Source organism: Sarcophilus harrisii, chromosome 1 (genome assembly GCF_902635505.1).
Source record: "Sarcophilus harrisii chromosome 1, mSarHar1.11, whole genome shotgun sequence".
In the NCBI taxonomy this organism is placed as follows: Eukaryota; Metazoa; Chordata; class Mammalia; order Dasyuromorphia; family Dasyuridae; genus Sarcophilus; species Sarcophilus harrisii.
The window spans coordinates 701,632,929-701,654,208 of record NC_045426.1 but is presented as its reverse complement, the minus strand read 5'-3'; the positions used below and the strand labels follow the sequence as shown (position 1 = coordinate 701,654,208).

General features: G+C 44.8%; 1 protein-coding gene across 7 annotated transcripts in view; it reads right to left on the bottom strand.

The window, feature by feature from the left end:
• Positions 1 to 21,280, bottom strand: part of KIAA1671 (KIAA1671 ortholog) — a 203,873-nt gene that overhangs the window by 107,840 nt on the left and 74,753 nt on the right. For all 7 annotated transcript variants that reach the window (XM_031948805.1, XM_031948802.1, XM_031948806.1 and 4 more), the window contains 3 exons: positions 19,745 to 19,832; positions 11,642 to 14,566; positions 5,643 to 5,774 (listed from right to left, as the gene is read on the bottom strand). In XM_031948805.1, the coding sequence (XP_031804665.1) occupies positions 5,643 to 5,774; positions 11,642 to 14,566; positions 19,745 to 19,832 (3,145 nt within the window). The remainder of the gene's footprint in view (positions 1 to 5,642; positions 5,775 to 11,641; positions 14,567 to 19,744; positions 19,833 to 21,280) is intronic.

The following is a 21,280-nucleotide window of genomic DNA, read 5'->3' as shown; positions in this document are numbered from 1 at the left end:
TCTACCTATCCCAAGAGTTCTGTCCCCCAGGACTCATGGTCTATCTAAAATAAGTAGCTTAAGGACTTTGGCCCTCAGTTTCCTTTTTCTATAAAAATCATAGATTATGGGATCATAGATTTTTGGGGAGGATCTTAGTTAAGCATCATACCAAGTCCATTCCCTCCATTTTGCAGATGAGAAAACTGAGGCCGGGAGCAGGGAAGTGGACAGAGGGAGTCTAAAAAGTAGCATTTACAGCAGAGGGAGTGTCCTGAGGCTCGGCAGACCAGAAGCCAGATCCTCTTGCTCCAAATGCAGAGCTATGGCCCTCCACTGCCTCTTCGTCCTGGTAACGGGCCAGGCGGGGCTCAGGGAATGAGGACCAAACCGAATTAATGGATTTTCTGTAAGCCTTTGTCCCAGCGGCCTCAGCCCGGTGCCAGAGGGGAGGAGGGACTGCCTAACGGCAGGGAAAGCAGTCCCGGGAAGTGGGGGTATGGCCAATGCAAATCCAGGACGCTCATCAGCATTCTGGGAGATTCTCCACCTTGTCAAGCAAAGGGAGAAGGAACAGCTGATGTCAAAGCCGGCTCCGAACAAAGGCCAAGTTCTCCTAGCCACACCGGGCCAACCCCGGGAAGAGGCCATGGCCAGCGTCCCCAAGCCGGGCCGGGTGGAAGGATCAGCTCCGGCCTGCTTGGCCCCGGAGCATGGGGATGGGCCAGAGAAGCAATGGGAAGAATAAGAGGGAGAGAAAGAGCCAAACTTGGGGGTGGGAGACATCAGCTCAAACCTGCCCCAGACGCTTACTGGCCATGAGATCTTGGGCACTTAAGCTGTCTGCCTCAGTCTCCTCATCTGTAAAATGAAGGGTTAGACCCAATGGCCTATAAATCCCACGGGTGAGCTTGGACAAGTATTTCCTCAGAGTGACTCAGTTTCCTCCTTTCTGGTCCCTTTTGACTCTAAAGCGATGCTCCAAGGACGGGGGGGAGAAGGGGACAAGGCTGGAGACAGAAGCCCCTTATTACGAGCTGGGTGGTTCTGGGCAACTGACTGCCTTCCTGGGCCCCAGATCCCTTGTCTGAATGTCTGAAGAGAGTTTTGCTGTATTCTCAGCTGACCCTGACAACCCTGCGAGGCAGCTACCACCGGAGGATTATCCTCTGTACAGACAAGGAAGGCTGGAGAGTTAGATGGATTGACCGTGGTCACACAAGCTAGGAACTGGCAAAGGGAGGACCAGGACCTCAGAGAAACCCCAAAGAAATCACTTTTCACTGAACAGCCAGAGAAAATGCCCAATGAGGAGGCTTGTTTGGGGAGCAACCCACTTGCCCCATAAAAAAGCTTGCCCTTGGGTCTCTATTTGTCTCGGGCTAATAAAAGGCAGTGACTGGTTTGTCTCCACAGTGAGATGAAATGTTGAGAAAGAACCCAAAGGAGACTGCCTAACAATCCACACAGGAAAAACCAAATGGATGAAAAATAATCACAGTCCAGGTGATAGCCCACAATGCACCGGCAGGCAAGTTACACCGGGCAAACTTATCTTAGAATTCCAACAGTTACCATATTCCTCCTGTTGGTCATGAGGAATATCTCCCCTTGGTTGACCAGAGCCTGACAAGAGCTCCCCAATGGACTGACCGGGGTGCTCTCAGTAAGAATTTTCCACAAATTTGGCAAAAGGCCCCCCTCTAGAAAAATGGCAAGGAACAATTAGCTCTGTAGTGCTCCGCCCAGTGCACCATCCAGTATGGGCAGTCAAAGGCACTTTTCCACGGACATATCCATCACGCCCCTTTCCATACTCCAGCTACAATGACTTTTTGTTCCTCACACATAAATTATCCCGATCTCCACGCTTCAAATATCGTCTCATTTGATCCTCGCAATGACCCTGGGATGTCTTATTACCCCTATTTTAGAGATGAGGAATTAGAGAAAGGCAGAGTTCAAGTGACCTCTCAGAACAAAGATCTGGACTCAGAATTTTTAAATCCAGCACCTCTAACACAGGGCCTGGCATATACGAAGTACTTAGTATATCTGTTGATTGATGGATTGACCATTATGATTGTTTGATGCTGGCATCCTGAACAAGGTGAATTAAAAAGTACTAAATATTAAGCACCTACTATGTGCACTGCTGTAGGTTTTAAAGTCCCTAGTAAATATCTTTGGGATACTAAAGACGGATCACTGCCTTCACTACAGAGCTAAGGGGCCGGGAGCCGTGGGGTCGGCTTATCCATCCACCTCTCCACAGATGGGCAAAGAGGCAGATGAGGGGGAGGAAGGCCGGCTGGGGAGCACTCACAGAATCCCCGCAGCCCTTTCCGAGAGCCCCAGCTGGGTCCCTCGGGAGCCGGCCAGAGACTGACGAAGAGGAAAGGAGGATAAAGGGGAGAGGAAATCGTCCTTCAGCTAAATGAGGCCAAAGAAGCTCGAGGAAAGAAGGGACTCCGATAAAGCCAAATGGTAAAAAAGGCAGAGGGTTTTCAATGGCCCTTGTTTTCCATTTAACCTTTGTCTGCTCGGGAAAAGTTCAGCTCTGATCAGATAGGCAGAGGCAGTGCCATCTGAGAGGGGGAGAGAATGCCCAGAAAGAAAGGAGCGGCACAGGAGGGAGGGATGGATAGCCATCGAAGGACCTGGGCCTGCCCACGCCGGGCCATTTGAGGAACTGGAGCACGTTTTAGGGCACCTGAGCCCCCTTCCTAAGTGCCCATCTATAAAGTACGGCATCGGACCTTCCAGGTCTCACATTCCCCCACCAATGTGGCCCTAAGCCATGTTCCCTTGGTTGGGTGAGTCACTTAAACTCTCAGCCTTAGTTTTGTCTTCTGTACAAAGAAAAGATTCAAATATGAGCCCTCTCAGGGCCCTACTTTAAACAATATCTACCTTTTCAGTATTAAATGCACAAAATAAAATATTGAGCATTACAGAAAAGATTAGGATCCACGGCCTCCAGATTAAGATTAAGAACCTTGGACCTTAGAGAAGGTATAAGTGGGCTTTCCTAAGGGGTTGTGACCTCCAGCCTCCCCTTGAAGACCTCTAATGATGGAGGAAACACAAGCTCCAAGGGGCAGCTCACTCCATAGTTTCAAAAGTTAGGAAACACATCCCCCTGCCTCGGGGCCAAGCAGAATCCACCAGGATCCACAATTATCCACACCTGAACAGGTGTGGATAATTAATAAGTCCCTTCTAATACTGGATACTCAACTCTTCCTTCTAATCTAATCCAATCCAATCTGCATTGACAGACATCCAAAGAGACAATCCCTGCCCCTCTGGGAGTTTACAATCTACTGGCCCCTGCCAGTCTCTATGGTGGTGATGTATATATTGTCTCTCCCCATAGAATGGAAGCTCCTCGAGAGGAGGGCAGGAATGGTTTCCTAGCAGCTGGCACATAATAAATGCTTGATAAATCTCAGTCCTTTGGGGATCCCTCTTGCAAGTTTCCCAAAATGGGGCCCTCAGAGTAAGGGATTGGTTAATTCACAGTGAAGATCTTTAAATGTCGCCCAGAAACGCTTTTATGAATCCTTTTTTTGTGTCAAAGCCACCTTGTAGCAGTCTAATGGCCCCCTTTCAGAATCATATTTTTAAATGCATAAAATAGGATTATAAGAGAAAATTAGCATCCGTGGCCCCCAGTCTAAGAACTCCTTACCCGAAGGTAGATGGGAGTCACCAAGGCTTGAGGGAGTGCCACAGTCTGATCTGTGAGAACTTCTCCCTTCCCCTTTCCCCTGGCTTAGTATTCCCTTCTGTAAAATGGGTTGGATGAGACAATCTCTACGTTCCCTTACAACTCCAAACCCTGTGATTCCGGTGGTTCTGTTCACCAGCCTTCTGCTAAGGGCTAAGCTCAAAGGGGCTTTTTTCAATTGGATATTCATGACTGAGAGCCTCATGAGACAGCTTGCACACACAGGCCTGAGACTCAATAACTTACGATAGCCTGGGAAATCTAAGGCCATTTCTAGAGAAAGAAAGTCTACCAAGAGTACCCATTGTAGTAAGTTTCTAACACACAAAAAGGGGCAACTGGGTGGTGCATTGGATAGAGCCCCAGCCTTGAAGTCAGGAGGATCCGAGTTCAAATCTGGTCTCAAACACTTAACATTTTCTGTGTGTCCCTGGGCAAGTCATTTAACCCCAATTGTCTCAGCAGAAAAAGAAAAAGTCCAGCCAAACAATCAACCAATCAGTAAACATGAATTAAACATCACTATATGTCAGACACTGTGCCAGGAGATAGGATATACATATTAAAGTTTCTTTTCTCAGGGAGCTTACATTTCAGAAAGTATACCAACATATACTCATATAAGCAAATACCCAAACAGCAACAAGCATTTATTAAGCTCCTACTATATATGAGACACTGTGCCAGGAAGCAAGAACACACACACTAAATAGTATCTGTCCTTGGGGATCTTACATTCCATGAAGTATGTCAACAAATACCCACATTAGCAAATACATATCAACAAGCATTTATTAAGCCCCTACTACATACAAGGAAATGAGGAAACAAACACTAAACAATACAGTGTACTATGTATGTCAATACATACCCATATAAGCAAATACAAATGAACACTAATTAAGCCCCTACTTAAGCCAGACACTCAAAACAGTCGCTTTCTCAGGGAGTTTACATTCCATGAAGTATACCCACGCATAGTCATATAAGCAAATAAAAAAATTAAACATTTATTAAATCTCTACTGTATACCACACACTTGCCTAAGAGCAGGAGATACAAAGATAAACATTAAATGGTCCTTACCCATAATTCTCCTTGCTTCTCATTCACTGTCCAAGATTCCATACCGGGCAGAAGAAGTGAGCCGACTGTAGGTACAAGCTATAATTAGGTCTGACTCAATCCCAAGGTGCCTACCCGACATAAACAACTAATAACTGTGATGACTTTTCCAACAGAGGGACCCGAAGCAAACTCAAGGAAACCAACTGCAGGTTGGCCACATTCACAAAGATCAATGTAAACGTGGTTAAATAAGACATCAGAAAACGCAATGGAACAATCCAGATCGAGACAAAATAATTCATTGTGATAAGGGAAGAACCAGTGGTCAAAAATAAACTCTAAAAAGAGTCTTCAACAACCAAATAACATCAGGAAGAAAAACCTTATTCAATAGATACATAAAAGGCCTTTGGAAAACTTTATATCCATTTATGTTTTTTTAAAAAACATATAATGTAGAAAAACAGCCACCACAAAGGACACCAAATTAAATTTGAAGCTCTTCAGTGAGCCACAAAACTTTCATTCAATCTTGTATTTTCATATTTCCTTGACTTATTTCGACACATCCCTTCCAAGTTGGAAAACAAAAAAGCGAACCATGTAAAAATCCGACTCACTTCTCTCAACAGGACATCAAAGCACATCACGTGAAGCCCAGAACATGACTCCATCCCTTCCACTTCACATTGGCGCAAACAAAACACAACTCGCCAACTAGACCCAAAAGATCAGCCGAAGGACAAAGGGAGGCGCACCCCACAGCCTTGCCCGCTGCAATTAAATGTTCCCGCACCAGAATCCCTACAACCCAAGAAGGAAACAAAGGCAGAACAGTTGCTTCGAACACATGAAAACTCACCATAAAGGGCTCCATTTTCTTGTCTTTGCAGAAGCTGTGACTTCTCCTGGGGACAGAGGTCGGAGTGAAACTTCTCAGGGGGGATTTATTGTTAGCAAGTTTGACCCTTTCTTTTTCAACTTCCTGTGGTGTCTAAGTAACAAAAGAAAGCAGCTTGATGTAATTAAAAGGATGATGGACTTAGGACTCAACAGACTTGGATTCAAATCCTAGTTTTTTGTTTATTTTTTCCTGACCTCCCACCCGCCCCACCCACCAAGGTTCCCTCCCCAATCTTCTCCCTCTACCTTTTCCCTCCCTTTTTTATCCCATTCCCATTAATTTACTCACCTCATCCCACTCCCTACTCTACACCCTGCCTAATCCTAGCCCCTCCTCCCTTGTTTCTTTATAGATTTTGGGGGTGCTGTAGCATTCTGGGAATGTGAATATGTGTGTACCCCCCCTACACACATATATGTACATAAATACTTCCCCACATGTATATGTATATATATATATAGTATATATATATACACATATATATATAGTATGTAATATATATAGTTCCCCACATATATACACACATACATATATAGGCACATGTATATGTGTGTGTATATATAAATATATATATATATATATATATATATATATATTTACACACACATTTTATACACACACACACACATGTATTGTTGCCCCTTTAACCGTTTCCAAAATAGGTGAGTCGATTTTCAGACTGCCAGCCCACCTCCCCCATCTAACACCCCCATGGCAATTCTTCCCCAGTGCCTCATTAATACAGCCTAACTCCTATTTTTACCTTTTCCTGGACAGTTTTGCTTTTTAGAGTCCCATCATTCTCGGCTGTAACCTGTATTTTTTTAGTTTTTATATTCCTGGGTGACTCTGGGTAGGTCACACCATTTCCTTCTTCTGCAAATAGAGGCCCATAATCCTTGAAGATCTCACAGGGTCTTTGTGAGAAAAAATACCTTGTAAACCTCCCAGCACAATCATCGACTGATTCATCAGCAAACTGTTATTAAGCACCTACTGTGTGCCAGGCACAGTACTAAGCTGAGAAATGAGAACTATGGCTCCCCAAGAGGATTTTGGGTAGGTGGGTGTTCATTGGGACAAGACATAAACCGGCTACAGGATTTCCTAACTAAATAGCCAATGGCTATCGACCTATTCAGTTTAATTAATCAAACCCCAAACACCCAAGGTTTCAACGGCCTTTCCGGGGATGGGACACAGCTGTGGCTTCCCTCAGTTAGAGGGCAGAGCTCGAGGTCAGCTAGCTCCCGTGGCCACCTTCCCACCGACAACAGGCCCGGGAACGGCAGACACAAAGGAAGAGTTACCGATGGGGGGAGAGGGGCTAACAGGGAGTGTGAGGGTCTGGGTACAAATCCTGGCCTTGTTACTCGTCAGATGGGTCAATCAACCCACACTTATCAAGCATTTATTTACCAGGAGTCAGGCACCTGGTCAACAAGCATTTATTAGGCACCTAGTATGAGCCCAGCACTAACCTCTGGGGATATAAATAAATCAATAAGCACCTACTATGAGTCAGACACCCTCCTAAGCTCTGGGACTATAAATAAATCAACAAGCATTTATTAGGCACCTAGTATGAGCCCAGCACTAACCTCTGGGGATATAAATAAATCAATAAGCACCTACTATGAGTCAGACACCCTCCTAAGCTCTGAGGCTACAAATAAGTCAACAAGTACTTATTAGGCACCTAGTATGAGGCAGCACTTGTTAACCTCCGGGGATACAAATGAGCATTTATTAAGCACCTACAGTCAATGAGTATTTATTAAGCACCTCCTGTGAGCCAGACACGCTGCTAAGCTCTGGGGAACACACAGAAAAGTGAGACAGCCCCTGCCCTCAAGAAGCTCACTATAATTTCATGTCAGACACACGCAAACAAATGTGGGCAGGAGACAGACAAGAATGGGTTGGAGATAATGGATAGAGGGGAGGCTCTAGCATGGTGGGGAGGTGGGAAAGACTTCCCCCAGAGGGGGGATTTTAGCAGGGATCTGAAGGGAGACAGTGAGGGTGAAGAAGCCCCTCAACCTCCCCAGCCTCCGCTTCCTCCCTTTGTTTGATTCTCCCTTCACCAGAAATGAAGGGACCCTCCTTTTGCCATCGGCTAGAACCGCCCCAAAGCTGGGGGAGAAGGGGGGAATTAGGAGGGGGCTTTCTGAGAGGCCGTGGGGGCTGGCCCCGAGCCTCCGCAGCTGGGGGTCCGAGCCCCGCCTCCGGTCCGGACTAACCGCGGGACTGGGCCGTGGGCGGTGCGGCCCGAGGTCCCCCCACGGGCATTTTCGTAGGGACCGGCCCACCGCTGGCTGCCCCGTCCAGTTCTGACTCAAGCCCGAGCAAGCAGGTGGGGCCGCTAGGTGGCGCCGTAGTGCACAGAGGCCAGCCTCAGACAGTTACTGGCCGGGCCAGCCTGGGCAAGTCACTTCCCTCTGTCAGCCTCAGTTTCCTCATCTGTCAAATGGGCTGGAGAAGGAAATGGCAGAGCGCTCCAGTGTCTCAGCCAAGACAACCCGGAGAATTAGGCATGAATGAAAAAAATGATTGAACAAACAACGTGAACTAGTGCTCAGAGGCGGAGCATCTTATCCGGGAAACGAGCTTTAGTCCAAGCCCCCGTGTTACAGAGGAGGCAACTGAGGCTGGGGAGGGAGATGAATGGGGTGACTGTGCTCTCCAATTCCCAGAAATGACCAAGAGGAGGAAGGCAAGGAAACGCGGGAAGCTTATTTGGGCGTGTGTGGGAGGAAGGGAGCCGGAGCGGGAGCCCAACAGGAGCCGGACCCCCAGACTAGGAGCCGGACCCCCGAAACATTACTGCAGCCACCCCGAGGCTCCTGGAGAAACGGGGGACAGGCACCTGAGCCATCCTTCCCTCTCTCTAGTCCAAGGCATGGGAGGGGCTTGTAAAGACAGTGTCTCTTGCCTCTCTCTGCATCCTGTCTGTCTCTGGCTCTGTCTCTGTCTCTATTTCTATCTCTGTCTCTCTACCTTTCTCTGTCTCTATGTCTCTCTGTTTATCTCTGTCTGTCTCTGTTTCTTCATTCTCTGTCTCTTGTCTCTCTGCTTCTATCTCTGCCTTTTTCTGTGTCTCTGTCTGCTTCTCTTTATCTCTGTGTCTCTGTGTCTGTCTGCCTTTCTCTGTCTTTACATCTTTGTCTATCTCGGTTTATCTCTGTCTGTCTGTTTCTTCATCTCTGTCTCTTGTCTCTCTGCTTCTGTCTCTGCCTTTTTCTCTGTCTCTGCTTCTTTTTATCTCTATGTCTGTCTCTGTGTCTGTCTGCCTCCTTAGCATCTTTGTCTGTCTCGTCTCTACATCTGTCTCTTGTCTCTGTTTCTCTGTCTCTGTTTCTACATCTCTCTCTCTGTCTCTGTCTGCCTGCCTTTCTCTCTGTCTCTGCTTTTCTGTCTCTGTTTCTTGTCTGCTTTTCTCTTTCTCTCTATGTCTCTGTCTTATTTTCTGTGTCTATCTCTCTGTGTCTCTGTTAGTTCCCCCCCCCCCTTCCCATTTCCACACAATCACCTGCATTAACTTTTCTTAATTGATTTTCTTTGTGACAAAGAAGAGTTCATTGGGGGAGGGAGGGAGGGAGTGACGGTATCTCTGGAAATGATCAGGATGTTTTTTAAAAAGAACTATAACAAAATTTGTTTTTAAAAATGTTGAATTAAAATATTTCATTTAAATAAAAATTTTATTTTGTTTTTAAATAATTTTACTGATTTTAGATTATTATTTTAATTAATATTTTATTTAAATGAAATATGTTTTAACAAATTTGAAATTAAACTTTTGTAATAAAACTTATCTTATTTTTAAATGAAAATCAATTCAAATACAATTTTTACTTTAAGATTTTGATTTTCTTAATTATAATCTTTAAATAACATTTTATTTCATTTAAAATTTTTTTTGATAAAATTATCTTTAATACAATTTTAAACTTATAAATGTTATTTTTAAATAATCTCTTTTTTTAATTCTTTACCTTTTTATTTTTAAATAAAATTTACTTTTAAATTAAATATTTGAAATTAAAATCATGCTATTTTAAATAAAATTTTTTCTTTAAAAACGATCTTAATAAAATTTTATTTTCTTTAAAAACTATTTTTTTAATTAAAAATTTTTTTATCTTAAGTACAACTTTAAAATGTTATTTTTTAAAATGAAATATTTTTTAAACAAAATTTTTAATAAAAAGTGATTTGCCATTTGCATTTTGGGGGAGAGAAAAGCCAGCAGTGGTTGATTAAATCAGGTGTCAGCTAAGCACCCCAGCCATCTGCCAAAAGATCCACAGGAGCAGAGAACATGCCCTGTCCAAGAAGGGTCAGTTGGGAACAGTTTAAGGACTTCTCAGATACACAGAAGGGAACAGCCTTCCTGCTGAAAACCCAAGTTTGGGGCCCAGGAGGCAGGAGCAGAAACCCAAGCCCCGTGAACGGGACACAGAGCTGGAGGCCAGAGGAGCTCTCCCGGGCCTGTGGCCAGGGCAGCCTCTAATACAACACTATGATTCTTGGGGCCTTTCTTCCCACTGGTGCTGGGGAAGGATTAAATGTCACATTTCCATCAGCCTTCTCCCAGAAGCCCTCTCCCCACGGCTCCCAGAGTAGCAATGCCATAAGCAGAGAGGACAAGCAAGGAAAGTTGTAGGACAAGTGAAAACAAGGCAGAAAACATGAGGGTGGTGGGCACAGAGGGCCTTTTACTGTGGTGAGCCTTGTTCTCCAAGTAGTAAGAAACAATGGAGAAGCGATATGATCCCAAGTTCTTCCCACTCTCCTACACTGTCTCAATCAGGGCGTAGTTCCCCAGGACAATATATAAACTGCTCAAGGGCAGAGACAAATATTCGATACTTTTTTTTTTCTTCCAACCAATGCTTTCTTCAGGGTAGAGAACCCCGAGCATGGAAGCGCCAGTCACAATGTCGTTTACTCTTGATGAGTTATCCAAAGATTTCTCTGAGTATGTTCGGTAGGATTTGAATCTGGGTCTTCCTGTTCTAAAACTATCCCACTTGTTTATTATATTATACCTGCCTAGCATACAATAGGTGCTTAATAAGAGTCTAAATTGAAATGTGCCGCCTAAATTAAGCTAAGGTAGGACAGTTCAATAAATAGGCCTCTGAACTAGACCCGGAATCACTCCATTTCTGTTTGCCTCAGTTTCTCCATTTGTAAATGCAGGGATAATAACAGAACCTACTCGGGATTGTTACGAGAAACAAAAAAAAATAATATTTCTAAAGTGGTAACTAGCATATCCTAAGTGCTTAAATGCTCATCTCCTTCCATAAATTAAATTTTTAGGGACAAGATTAGACACCTAGGATCATAGATTTGGAATTTAAGAGTCCCCCCAACCCAAACTTCACAAATGAGGAAACTGAGGTCCAAGGAAAAATTTGTGCCCAAAGTTAAAAAGACAATGAAAATGACAGAGCTAAATCCTCGGATGGAAACCCAATATTTGTTAATATGGTACCCCATTACTGGAGATAGGAGTGAGAAGGAAGAGCTGAGAATGCTTCCATGTTCACGAAGTGACGAGTGACTTGGAAAGATGGAGAGAAATTGGGAAGCTGAGGAAGAAAAATAATGACCCTAGCTGGGCTGTGCATAATGGCATTGACTCATGAGTTACACAGTCAGGAAGGGGAAGTCTCTCTTAGGTCACAGAGCACAGAATGGTGGAGCTTTGGCAGGGCCCCTAGAGACCATTTCCCCAAGCTTTATCTTTTCACTGGGGAGGAAACTAAGGCTCTGGGGCAGAACTATCCAGAAAACTCAGGACTCTCCCCGCTGATCTTGGACCTTATAATTTGGCTCTTTTGACTTCTCCAAAGTGTATGTTTGTACTTTTTGGGGGGGTTGCTACCCTGAGATTGGGAACATGGGAGGTGTATTAACAGAAGTGAATTTCAGTAAATAAATACCTTCTGATCCTCACTGGATTTAGCTTCCCAGTGTGGGAATACTCTGTAGGCCATCGTGCTCTCGAGATTTTCCCCTGGGAGACTCTTCTGGGCTTTTAACTGCTCTTTTCTTCGTTCCCGGGCCTCAGTCATGAGGGACAGATTCTCTCGGACCAAAGCGGGGGCCGTCTTTTCTGAATAAGTACGCCTGATGTCCACGGGCACGTTGCCAAAGTCTGAGTCATAGTCTCCTCTCCTAACTTTGGTTCTCCCGTGGAGAGAGCCCACTTTCTCCCTTTTCCCTACAAAGTTTCGGGGAGCCCAGACTTCATCCTCAAATAAGACGGCCTCCTGAGCCACAGGAGAAGTCTTGGGAGCCGAGCTCATCTCCGCGTTTTTGATATCTTTTAAAGGGGTGTAACTCCGGCCTTTGCTGTTTTGTGCCTTGTTATCTTTTTTCTCCTCCTCCGCTGCTGCTTTCTTCCAGGGGTCAGAAGGCGAATCCAGGTACTGGTCAGAAAGCCCCGACTGGGGCACGGCCCAGAGCGGAGGGATAAATTTGGTGCTGGGAGCTCTCTGTCGGCTCGGTTCGTAAGTGGGGGACTCGGCCTTCTCCTTGCCCAGTTCGGGTCCAGAGTACGTCATGGGGCTGGATTCCTCAGGCCTGCGGCGTTGCTGCCCGGGGAGACTGGCCAGCTTCCTGAAATCCTGGGGCTCCTTCTGGCCTCTCCAGTCACACCTCTGGGACAGGTGATCTGCAGAACTCCTGTTACCTGGCCGCTCCCACTGAAACCCACTGTGGCTGGCAGGTACTCTCTCCTCCTTCCAGTCCCTGGGCTCACCGCCTTTCGTGAATTCTTCTTTATATTCAGCCATGAGGGCGTCGATGTCGAGGACACTGGACCTGTAAGCGTCCTCAGGTTTGGCTCGCAGCGATTCCGAGCCGTCCCCCAGCTTCCTCCTTCTCGGGGGGTCACCGGTCTTGGAGGAAGACATCATCTGTTCAGGAGCTCTGGAAGACCTCCTGCCGCCGTCCTCTTTGGACTCCCCGGGGATGCTGCTGCTTCTCTGGTTGAGCCAAACGGCGTCCACATCGATCACTCTGCCGTCGGTATGTCTCGTCCTTCTCTCCCCGGGCAGCGACGGCTGGTCGCCGGGCCGGGCGCTCTTGGGAAAGCCGAGGTTCTCCTGTTCCCTCTCTTTGGCCTGCCAACTTTTCCTATTAAAGTTTTCCGAGGGCTCTCTGGAGTACGAAGCAGACAACCTGGAGTTTGGGGACGATTGGGACAAAAAGCTGAGTTTTCTAGAATTATGTTCGTCTCTGTCTAGCGAAGGGGCCGCCTTCCTGTTCTCATAAATGCAACTGTCTGTGTTATGTTCTCTTTTGTCCCCAGGGATCTGATATGTCAAAGCAAAGTAGGTCTCCCTGGACTCCCGAGGAGATTCCATCTTTGGGACCGTCTCCTTCGCATCCAGAGGCAGGTTCCAACTCGGCTCCTTAGAATCTGGCCCGTCCTGGGCCTGCCGACTCTTTTTGAAGGCCGTGTCGCTCGGGGACAGGGAATCGGCTCGCCTCCCAAGCCTCTTGGCTGGCTCCAAGACGAAGGGGATGAAGTCATCACACTTCACGTCGTGGGGCAACGTCTTCCGCCGCCATCTCTCCGAGATCCTCACATCCACGCTCTCCGACTTCTTGACTTTAATTTCCGACTCCGCGGCCTGGGACTGGTTCCATTCACTTTCTTTGCCCATTTTGAGAGATTCTTTTCTCGAAGACCTTGAATCTTGTCTTTTTACTCTGAGGTCAAAGTATCCCTCTTTCGCCGTGGCCCTCCGATCCACCCAGGGGTAAGAGCTAGTTAAATGATCAAAGTGGCTCTTTCCTTCCACTGGAGGCTGAGAGCTGGCCTTGCCCATGTCCAATGAGCCGACCCCCAGATGCATGCTGTAGGGTTCTATATGGGACGCTCTGACCACCACGGTCCCGGGAACCTGAGGCGGGCTTTCTTTTTCCTTGGCAGTCTGGCGAAACAGCCTGGAAACTTTGTCACTGTCCACCAGACCAGTGGTCTGGTCCTGGTTTACCAAAGTGGGCTTCTCCACTACTTTGTTGCGCTGCAGTGAGCCCCCACCCAACACATCAACCTTAGGGGTGACTATCTCCAGCTTCTCCTCGGAGGCTGGGCAGGGTGCCATTTTCACCTCTGGTCTCCCCTGCTGCTTCACGTTCACCTCCTCACTCCAAGAGCCCTGCGCTTCCCTCAGGGAAGACCACTGCTTGTTAGTCCGGAGCGCCGCGGCCTTTTCCTCCGGGGCGGTCACGACGGTCTCGCTGAGGATCCTTTCCTCATGCGTGTGTCCAATGTCGTATCTTGGCTCTATTCTTTGGTGCAGATTTCCCGTCTGCTTCCCAGAGGAGACGTTCCATCTTTCGCCCCCAGCATGCTTTTCCAGCGGGGCGGCATTCACTGGGTCTTCATCCAGCAGGACGCTGTTCCAGGGTTTCTTCGCACTGAGTCTCTCGGCCCACTTGGAATTCTCAGACCTGACGTTCCCTCTGTCCCCCGGCCCCTTCCCCAACCAGGACGCTTTCTCTGCTCCCATACCGGGCGACGCGTCGCATCTTCCGGCCGACTCGCTGGAGGATGCCAGCAAGGGATGGTCGGCCATGGCGTACCTCATCACGTTGTGTTCGAACACCGTCGCCCACACGGTCTGAAAGTCCCCATCGTCCTCGGTCATGGTGGCCGGCGGCTGGGCTTCGGGCCGACGGGGGGCCACGGTGGAATCCTCTCTCGGGAAGGGGGAGCCTTCTGTTTCGTGGCTGGAGCTCAATTTCCGTTCAATCTGTCTGGATTTCTCACAGGGCTTCACAGGCTTCCACTGGTTCTTCCCAACAGATGCTCCATTCAAATCCGTTCTGAACAAAACGTGCCCTTCTCTAGTCTGGGGGGAGGAAAAGGAGAAAGAAAGAAAACTCAATATGGAAGAACTCAAAAAATAAAACAGGCCAGGGAGGCTAATGTAAACGGCTTACATGAGGCTCCCCAGATGAAATCTCCTTCTATTTAAAGGGGGGGACTTTTTCAAATAAATCTGGGGTCCATTCAGATCTTCTCTATGATGTACTCTGATAACTATTCAAAGCCACATTAGAGCAAAAAATTCACAAAATGACCAAACTAATTTAGAAAAGGTGAAGGGATGACATGAAATGGTCAATGTCCATCTTTTTCTAAGGGGGTGTTTTGTTTGGTTTTTTTTTTTTTTTACAGGTAGGGGTTCAGTCTGCAATAAAGACCCATTGTGACATTAAAACCTCTGAAAAAGGAGTTGGTCACAAGATGATCTTGCCAACAGTTTCTTTTTATAAAAGGGTTTTAAAGAAAAAATAGGCTCAGTGGGATATCCAAAGATACTGTGTGGAGCCGAGGAGAAAAGTACAGATATTAGGGAAGGATCACACATCCAGCTTTTGATCTCTTAAAGATCTTTTGATCTATTCCCAGCACTATTTCAACCAGCCCTTACACTGGGCTAGACTTTGGGTATATGGAAAACAATGAAGCAGGCCCTACCCTCAGGAAAATTCCATTCTATGGGGATTCTACCACTGGCGGATAGCAACTGTAAGGTCCTCCACGGGTCACCTCCCTCGCTTCCCGGAAGATCAACATTCAACCAGTTTGTTGGCCAACTCTGCTCTTCCTAAGGAGTCATAGTCAATCCCCTGGCGCCCACCTTCTGGCAATGGGACTCTCACCGTCTCTAACAAGGCTGGTCCTCAGACTCCAGACCATCACTGGGAGAAAGGGAGGGTTTCCTGAAGCAGGTGGAATTATGGGCTTCCCGGATTATGACGGTTTTTATTTTCTTTTTTTTAGTGGAGGAGGAGGGTCCCATGATATCATTAGTATGGGGCAGTAAGGCTGACCTGAAATCCGCTGATCCAAACATAAGGATCCCTATGCTTTATGTTGATTTAATTTTAAAATGGAATGCCAGCTATGAATTACTGTAATTTTTGTGAAATATCTCCCAATTAACATTTTGATCTGGTTTTGGCCCACACTTTCCCTGGTAAACCAGATTGCAAGCAGTTGCCCTTTGGTCATTTTTCAGTCACGTCCAAGTCTTCGTGACCCCATTTGGGTATTCTTGGCAAAGATACCAGCGTGGTTTGCCATCTCTTTCTCTGGCTCATTTTGCGGGTGGGGAAACTGAGGCAAACAGGATGAAGCGACTTGGCCAGGGTTACATAAGTGAGGACACATTTGAACTGAAGATGATTCTTCCTGACTCTAGACCTGACCTTCTATCCATTGTACCTGCCTCAGATTATCAGCACCTGCTCCACAATTTATAATCTCAGTGTCGCCTGGACATTAAAAGGTTGAAGTGATTGGCAAAGTGATATGTGAGGATGTAGAGCTGGTCTTCCAGTAAGGAAGAGTCAGGTTCAAGACCTGCCTGTGGCTGTAAAACCTGGGAAAAGCTACTGAATCCTGTCATATATTACAACATACAATTTTTTAAAAGAGAAAGGGAATCCCCAGTGTGGAAACAAATCTTCAGTTTAAGAAAGTTTCCAAGAGAAGAATTTATGGCCAAAGAAGAACTAGAGAACATCATGAAATGCAAAATAGATAATTTTGATGAAATTAAAAAGGTTTTCTGTGCACACCCTGTGATCCAGCAGGGTCTCTATTAGGTCTGTATCCCAAAGAGATCATAATAAAGGGAAAAGGACCCACATGTGCAAAAATGTTTGTAGCAGAGCTTTTTGTAGTGGCAAGGAACTAGAAACTGAGTGGATGCCCGTTAGTTGGAGAAGGGCTGAATAAGCTATGGTTTATGAATGTTACGGAATATTAATTGTTCTATAAGAAAGGATCAGCTGATTTCAGAAAGGCCTGGAGAGACGTGTATGAATTGATGCTAAGTGAAGTGAGCAGAACCAAGAGAACACTGTACACAGTAACAAAATTATGTGATGAACAACTGTAATGGATTTGACTCTTTTCAACAGTGAGGTGACTAAAGGCAATTCCAATAGATTTGTGACAGAAAGAGCCATTCACATCCAGAGAGAGAACTGTAGAAACTAAGTGTGGATAAAAACATAGCATTTCCACCTTTTACTGCTGTTGTTTGCTTGTTTTTTTTTTCTTTCTGATGTTTTTTTTTTCCTTTTTGATCTTATTATTCTTGCGCAACATGACAAATGTGAAAAAATATTTAGAAGAATTGCACAATTAACTATATTGGATCACTTGCTGCCTAGGTGAAGGAAGGAAGGGAAAGGAAGGAGAAAAATTTGAAACACAAGATTTTGTAAGGGTGAATGTTGAAAACTATCTTTGCATGTATTTTTAAAAATAAAAAGCTTTTATAATGAAAATAAATAAATTTAAAAGTCTTTGCACAAACAAAACCAATGCAGCCAAGATTAGAAGGGAAGCAGAAAGCTGAGGGAAATTTTTACAGCAGTGTTTCTAATAAAATTTCTAATTTCTAAACTATATAGAAATGAGTTAAATTTATAATTTAAGTCATTCCCTAATTCATAAGTGGCCAAAAGATGAACAGATAATTTTCAGATGAAGAAATTAAAGCCATTTCTAGTCATATGAAAAGATGCTCTAACTCACTATTGATTGGAGAAATGCAAATTAAAACCACTCTAAGATATCATCTCATACCTATCAGATTGGCTAATTTGATATGAAAAGATAATGATAAATTCTGGAGGAGATGTGGGGAAACTGGAACAGTAATGCCCTATTGGTAAAATTGTGAAATGATCAACCATTCTGGAAAGCAATTGGAATCATGTCCAAAGGGCTATAAAACTCTTCGTGCCCTTTGATCTAACAGCGTGTCTATTCTGTATCCCAAAGAGATCATAAAAATGGAAAAGGACCCACATGTGCAAAAATGTTTGTAGCAGCCCTTTTTGTGGTGGCAAGGAACCGGAAACTGAGTGGATGCCTATTGGTTGGAGAATGGCTGAATAACTTATGAAATATGATTGTAATGGAATATTACTGTTCTATAAGAAATGATGAGAGCCTGATTTCAGAAAAGCCTAAAAAGATTTACATGAACTGATGCTGAGTAAAATAAGCAGAACCTGAAGAACACTGTTCAAAATAACAGCAAGTGAATGAGATGATCAACTAGGATAAGCTTATTTCTTCTCAACAATGCAGGGCTCCAAGACAATTCCAAGAGTCTTGGGATGGAAAATGCCATCCACATCCAGAGAGAGAACCATGGAACCTGAATGTGGATCACAGCACAGTATTTTCACATTTGGTTGTTGCTTGTTTGTTTGCTTTTTTTTCTTGTAGTTTTTCCCTTTTGTTCTGATTTTTCTTGCACAACCTGACAAATACGGAAATATTTTTTTTAAATGACTATATGTGTAACCAGTATTAGACTACTTGCTATCTTGGAGAGGGAGAAGAAAAGAGAGGAAGAAAAATTTGGAACACAAATCATACAAAAACGAATGTTGAGTGAGATGATTCGGACCGATTTCAACGATCTTGTGAAGAGAGCCATCTACACCCAGAGAGAGGACTGTGGGAACTGACAGTGGATCACAACGTAGCATTTTCATGCTTTTTACTATTGTTTGCTCACATTTTATTTTCTTTCTCCTTTTTTTCTGTTTGATCTGTTTTTTCTTGTGCAGCAAGATAATTATATAAATATGTATGCATATATTGGATTTAACATATACTTCTACCATGTCTAACATATATTGGATTACTTGCTAGGGGAAGAGTGGGGAGGAAGGAGAGGAATTGGAACACAAGGTTTGGCAAGGGTTAATGCTAGAAAATTATCCATACATATGTTTTGAAAATAAAGAGCTTTAATAAAAAAAAAAATGAAGGTTGAAAACTCTCTTTACATCTATTGGAGAAAATAAATAATAAGGGGAAAAAAAGAAAAGGCAAATTATTTAAGACAGTGATTGGTTCACTTTTGTGTTTGTATCCTTGGCATTTAGCATAGTGTCTGGCACATAGTAAGTACTAATAAATTTTTTTTTCATTAAAAAAAAAGAAAAAAAGAAGTTCCCTAAGTACCAAACGCTCTCTCAGTTTATCAAACACTTATTAATGGCTACTATATAAATTGAGGCAGGCAGGTGGCGCAGCAGGGAAGGGAAGGAGAAAAATTTGGAACAAAAGATTTTGTGTCCACAGCCCCAGACCTGCTGAAATCAAATCCAGCCTCAGATACCTACTATCTGTGTGATCCTGGACAAGTCCCTTCAACCTGTTTACCTCAGTTTCCCCATCTGTAAAATGAGCCAAAGAAGGAAATGGCAAGCCACTCCAGTATCTTTGCCAAGAAAACTCCAAATGGGGTCGTGAAGAGTCAATTGAACAATAACAACAAAAACATGTACATTTGGTACATTTTACATGTATATGTACTAAGGATAAGAAAAAAAGGCAAAAACAAAAGTCCCCACCTTTGAGGAGCTCACATTCTAATAGAGGAGCAATAAGCCCACAACTTTATGCCCCATATTATACAATCAGGGTCCTTCCCAAGACGGGGCAGGAACCCCGGCCTTCCTAACTCCAAAACTAGGCCTTTATCTATGTGGGTACTGGGCCTTTCTAGGTACATAACAGAATCCTAGAACATCAAAGGAATCGCTGGGGGGCAGTGGTTAAAAATGCTGACCCTTGAGTCATTAAGGTCTGGATTCGGGTCTATCCACTGATATACAGCTCTTCTGTGACCCATGAAACTTTTCTGACTATGATGCTCCAGAGGAAGGTCATTCTGTACTGAAGGCTTTCCTTTACTGGGAAGTCCCTACACCGGGACAATCCCAGGTCTGTTCCCAAAGAGAGAGAGGAATAAGGTTGCCAGAATGTCAGAGATGAGGGAGACTTTAACATTAATTACTCAGGGGCTCTTACACTCAGAGCAGGGCTCAGCCAGCGTACTCGCCTCCTTGGAATGGTGACAAAGCTAGAACCGGGGCAGGGGGATGCAAAGTCACACAATAAGCATCCTAGGCTCTCGATTCCCAGGCAAATGAGTGCAAAGGTCACTAAAGTGCGGTAATAGTTTAAGGGACAAGTCCCTTACCTTTTCCTGGAGAACGCTTTCTTGGAGAGGCTCGCCACTCGGACTCTTGTCAACTTTCGATTCGCTCTCCAAAGCTGGCCTTGTGAACCTGGTGGAGAAACCAGAGTTAATCCAGAGGCGACAGGAGAAGGTGTCAAATGCCCGGTTGGAGGATCCAGGGCATTTACCATAACATGAACGTGCCACAGACACGGGCTAGACGCTCCCTTTCTCAGTTATTGCTGGCACGAACCCGACGGAGAAAGCCTGGGACGTCACGATGTCAATCCTGCTTTCATCAGTCACGGTCTGGCTGGAAAAAGCCTCTGCACCAGGAGCCGAGAGGCCCAGCTTCCAGTCTGTCAGCCACTCCCTGGGTGAGCATCTGCCTGTAAAATCTTAAGTTTCCTCATCTGTAAAATGGGCCTCATCATCCCTGTCCTCCCTGGCTTTTAGGGAAGGCTTAAGGCTACACATGGATATTATCTCCGTCAAGGTGTCGCGGAAGGAAATAAAAACGCCATAAGGGGTATAATTACCTTTGCCAGCAATAACCAGTAATCACTCACCATGTGATCTAAAGCACGTCCCTGCCCTTTTCCAGGCCTCGCTTTGTTGCTCTGTAAAATGAGGAAGTTGGACTAGAATGACCTCCCAGGTCAATGCTGGCTCTAAAGATCAGGGAGTTTACCAGCTGTCGGGTCTAGGAATGGCCTCCCCCATTCTGGTTGTTGGTCAATTCAATCCCTCAATTGGGCAGTGGAGTCTAAAATAATAATATAACATTATCTAATAATATATAACTAATAATAACAGCTGCTGTTCGGCCATTTTAAGCCTTATCTGACTCTTCAGGACCCCATTTGGGACTTTCTTGGAAAGGTTATCGAATTAGTTTGCTATTTCCTTCTCCAGCCCATTTTACAGATGAGGAAACAGAGAAACAGGGTGAAGTGACTTGCCCAGGTTCACAGAGCTAGGAAGTGTCTGAGGGCAGATTTGAACTCAGGAAAAGGAGTTTTCTTGATCCAGGCTCAACACTCTATGCATTATGGCCCCCCCACCTGTCCTAATAATAGCACTTTCTGTATAACACTTTAATATATATCATACTTTAAAGTTTGCAAAATGATTTATAATTATATTATAATTATATATGTTATAAATTATAGATTAAAATATAGATTAAATGTATATTAAGTAAATATAGTTTATATAAATATATGTTGTATATAAATATTATAATCATTTCATTTGATCTTTGTAACTCTCCTGGGAGGTAAGGAGCTATTATCTCCATTTTACAGATGAAGAAACTGAGGCAAGCAGAGATTTTTTTTTGAAGTGACTTGCCTGGAGTCACACAGTGAGCGCCTAAAGCTGAAGCGGAACCAACGTTTTCCTGACTCCAGACCACAAACTCTTATCTGTTGTTACCATAGAAAGAGCCACAGGTGGAGGCTCAAGAACAACTGGTCCGTAGGCCTGGTTTGCTGCTAACTAACTAGTTGAGTGATTGGGAGTGACTTAGTGCTTTCCCGCTTATTATTTTATATC